The 3,874-nt window shown below is 35.9% G+C and overlaps 1 protein-coding gene across 1 annotated transcript; it reads right to left on the bottom strand.

The window, feature by feature from the left end:
• Nucleotides 1-656: 656 nt before the first annotated feature.
• Nucleotides 657-1,599, bottom strand: fgf21 (fibroblast growth factor 21). The gene is made up of 4 exons (XM_006808043.3): nucleotides 1,467-1,599; nucleotides 1,273-1,350; nucleotides 1,039-1,142; nucleotides 657-954 (listed from the first exon to the last, which is right to left on the bottom strand). The coding sequence occupies exons 1-4, from the start codon at nucleotides 1,597-1,599 to the stop codon at nucleotides 664-666; spliced, it is 606 nt and encodes a 201-aa protein (XP_006808106.3). The 3' UTR covers nucleotides 657-663.
• Between the last annotated feature and the right edge of the window lie 2,275 nt (nucleotides 1,600-3,874).

The following is a 3,874-nucleotide window of genomic DNA, read 5'->3' as shown; positions in this document are numbered from 1 at the left end:
ACGATAGAGACGTTTTGGCTTCATTTTTGGGGAGCTGTCGCATCGTCTATGTTTTCTACAGTCATTGAAAAAAACACTCACCCACACACTTGGTCTACCTCTCATTGGATTTTGTACCACCAGAGGGTGCTCATGCTTTCACTTCAATACGCTTGTTTTCCCACTTCTACTTTCCCGGTCTGTGTACTTGGTAAATACATGCTTGCTTTTTTAAGTACATTCTGGTTTGTTGAACCATTTAATAAGGTTGCTCAATCTTTTCATGACAAATTTGACAACAAATATTTATATCATGTTTGTTTTAATTCAGAATTTCTCCCCAATAGGATAAACACACTTGAGTTGTACAAACAGAAACCTCTTAGGCTTCCCCAGCACATCTGGGTTAGGGAAACTTCAGAAACGTCAAAATCAACAGAATGTTACAAACATGATTTCAAAGTACAGTTACAGTTTTTGAAATGTAAAAAATTAATAAATAACCATTTGAAATGCACAACACATAGTAATAAATAAATAACTTACATTAGTATTGCCTCCACAAAAACATGTTGAGAACAAATAACAGAAAGCTACTCATTTCAAAACTAAATCAAGTTTACAGGCTGAATCTAAAAAGATATAAAGGTGCCGATCTGTGAGAAGTCTGTGCAGTTCATTCTTTTATTTGTCCATCGAAAACTGAGGACTGCCCATAGAATTTAGACCCATTCCAAGAAGGTCATCAGAGTCCACGTTAAAAAGTCTCTGATTGTTTGGCATCTGCTCAGATACGCTATCCGTTTTCAAGTTATTCCTCAGTGGTAGGAACCGTGTAAAGGGAAGTGCGTGTCGATCTGGAGAATGTCTTGATGCCAGTGACATGGGAAATCCATATTGTGAGGAAAGGAAACGGGTGTATCCGTCAGCCAGCAGCATTTCTCTGAAGGTGCAGCTGGTTTCCGAATAGTGACTCTGAAAATAGTGTTAAAATATTGTTAAGATTTGATAGAAAGTGATGCAAAAAAGGATGAATCAGTTTTCTGTGTTATAGCTTACCTGCCCTTTCAGATTGCCTTCGCTATCCATACAGAGAAAAAGAGATGATGATGGTCCTTTAATGATTACATGGCCTGGTTTAACTGATTTCAGCTGCAGCAAACCTGAAAATACAGAAATAGTGATAATAAAAATTAGATTTCTACATAGGCCTCAAATTATCCACTGTCTTTTGTGGATGGAAGTCAGTGCCAAATATGCAATCTGTTGCGAGCTTATCCTCCTAATACTCACTGTAAGGTGTCTGAACATCACTTCCTGTGACTCTCCCATCCATGTTCATCTGCAAATACATCCCACGTCTGTGGTTATCTACAAAAAGAAGCAATGAAGGAAAGTAAGAGTAAGAGTGACATCGCCTCGTCTGTATTTTTGCGCATGCATTCAATTATTCTGTGAATTGCTGCAATGAAAAAATGTTTAAATACCTGTGTAAAGATGCACTTCTCTGACTTGATTATTAAAGGATAAAAGCGGGTTGGAGTCAGGGAGATAAAACGACATAGAGACAGGAAGTGGAATGATTAAGAGAAGAGAAGACAGGTGAAAAAACAAAGGCATTTGGGCAAAAAAAGATTGACAAAGCTTTAAGATAAAGAGATGAATAAATAAGAGATAAATAAAAATAAATAGATTTGCAAAGATGAAAAAAATAAATAAATATTAAATAAGAAATATACCACTGTGCACCAGTGACTCCAGGAGCAAGTTTTGGCCCTTATAAAGGAGCTTGGAGAAGGAGGTCCTACTTCATGACCGCATGAGTCAGACATTTGTACATAATTAGTGTGATTGAATGCTGAGGGGAAAACCTTTGCTCTCATACTGTGTATGGACTTCTCAGATCACTTACAGTAAGAGTTGTTGTAAAGTTGTGTTTTTTTGGACTCCCACAAGTTCAAGTGGACTAAGTATTTTCTGAGGCATCATGCACGTGTGCAACATGTATACATAATTATGTTAACCAGTGATTTCATCACTTAGCTCACTTAGCTTAATCACAATATTTACCAACATCTGAGTCTTTTTTTGCACAGGACACATGTTTCTGTTTCTGTTCATATTAATTGAAGCCCTACACCTTACAGAACCTCCTTATGTAAGGAATTTTTAGTATTGCTTGGAATTTGCAATTCATGACTTCTTGATTAGATAGAGCATCATATATACTCAGTATATTTCAAAATACCTTGATTACACAACAATACATTGTAGCAGTTCTTTCCTTTTCATAGTTTTCCTTGAAATATTGTAGTAAAAATTGACCGGAGCACAACACTAATTTTGCTTCGTCACGTTTGGACGAGTGTGCTGTTTGCTTTTCCATTCATCCCTCCAATTATACATTTAAAAACTGCAAGAAAATATAACACGAAGTGTCTGCGTCATCTCCCGAATGAATAATAGAAATGAATTGGGAGTGGGAAGTGACCAAGTGTGTTTTGAGTTTTATGGTGTTTATCTTATTTTGATATGCGTGTGTTTGAGAGAGAATGGGGGGGACGAGTGGGTGAAGCAGATTTATAAGCAGCCGGAGTGTTTACAGGAATGCAGCTGTGCAGTCACAAGAGAGGCCTCACGTCAGATCGGAAACTCTCCAGTTAGGAAAAGGTGCATCACGGTGAAACGTCTTCAAACTGCACCATCACTTATTTCACTGCACTGTCATACTGAATCGGTCAGTTAAGAATGTGAAGCATCTGCAAACACTACCCTTAAGGCCAAAGAAATAATTGATGATGCTTTCTTAAAAGCTCTCATTTGTAATGCCTTTACTACTGATCCATCTCCAACTTCTATAAAATAAGTAATAGATATAGGTAAATAAATGTCTCTGTTTTATATGGAAAACTCTTCATGCTGTTTCCCAATCAAATGGCACAAATACACGCAGAACATAGTCATAAACACTTCAAAATATTTCTTAAATGTTTATGCTGGATTTTCCTGTTTACCTTTTAAGCTTTCCAGCAAATTGGGGTCTAAGTCCCATCAGCGTGTGTGCGAGAAGTACTTGTAAGAAAAACCCATCATGCTCTTAATTTAAGCACGTTTTTCCCCACCCTCACATATTAAGGATCTTTATGAATGCGTCAATATATTTACAGGTGATGAGGGTGAGTATTTCAATGAATAGAAATCAAACTAAAACCTCCCCAGTTAATTACATAAATTAAAATCATTCTTTTTTGTCTCACACTTTTTATGGTATCCTGAAATATGCAAATAGACTCATTTAGACTGCATATGTTGGATGGTTTAATTCCCATAACCTAAAAGAATGAGTTATGGAAGTGAAACGATTGGAAAAATATGTTCTGCCTCTGTGTTCTCACCTTAAAAAAAACAATCTGTATTTGTCCAACTGTTTGTGATAAACAGCCCTGCACTATTTATAACTTCCACTATAATCCGCCATCTGTTTTGGCTCATTTCCAGTCATGTGGTGCTAAATTTACCCTGTAACATAGGCTGCAATTATAGTGTCACTACAGTAATCTCTTTGCTCTAATATAATATTAAAAACCAGGCTATTTACATATCACCAACATGTCTTATTATAGATCACTCTGTTATGGACCAAATTGCAGGCAAGCACAACAGGAACATAAATGTTAAAAAAAGTGCTACCATGCAACTTCCCAATTTGATTACTTACATGAAGCATCTATTTTTTTGCTTTACAAACTCAATTTTATTACAGTTTATTACAGTTTTATTTAATACAGTACACTAATTTGCTTAAACAGAACAGACATTGTCATTTATTACTAAATATTATTTAATATAAAGTCAGATTCAAAATTTCAATTTCCTTTCATGTACATATTAGAAG

This window comes from Neolamprologus brichardi, chromosome 8 (genome assembly GCF_056152115.1).
Source record: "Neolamprologus brichardi isolate AB-2024 chromosome 8, ASM5615211v1, whole genome shotgun sequence".
Lineage (NCBI taxonomy): Eukaryota > Metazoa > Chordata > Actinopteri > Cichliformes > Cichlidae > Neolamprologus > Neolamprologus brichardi.
This window is presented reverse-complemented; position numbering and strand designations above follow the sequence as displayed.

Coding starts and splice junctions, on each gene's coding strand:
- fgf21 (XM_006808043.3), bottom strand. CDS start 1,599: ATGCCTTTGTTTTTTCACCTGTCTTCTCTTCTCTTAATCATTCCACTT. Junction 1,143..1,272: donor TGATGTTCAGACACCTTACA/GTGAGTATTAGG, acceptor CTGTATTTTCAG/GTTTGCTGCAGCTGAAATCA. Junction 955..1,038: donor AAGGCAATCTGAAAGGGCAG/GTAAGCTATAAC, acceptor CACTATTTTCAG/AGTCACTATTCGGAAACCAG.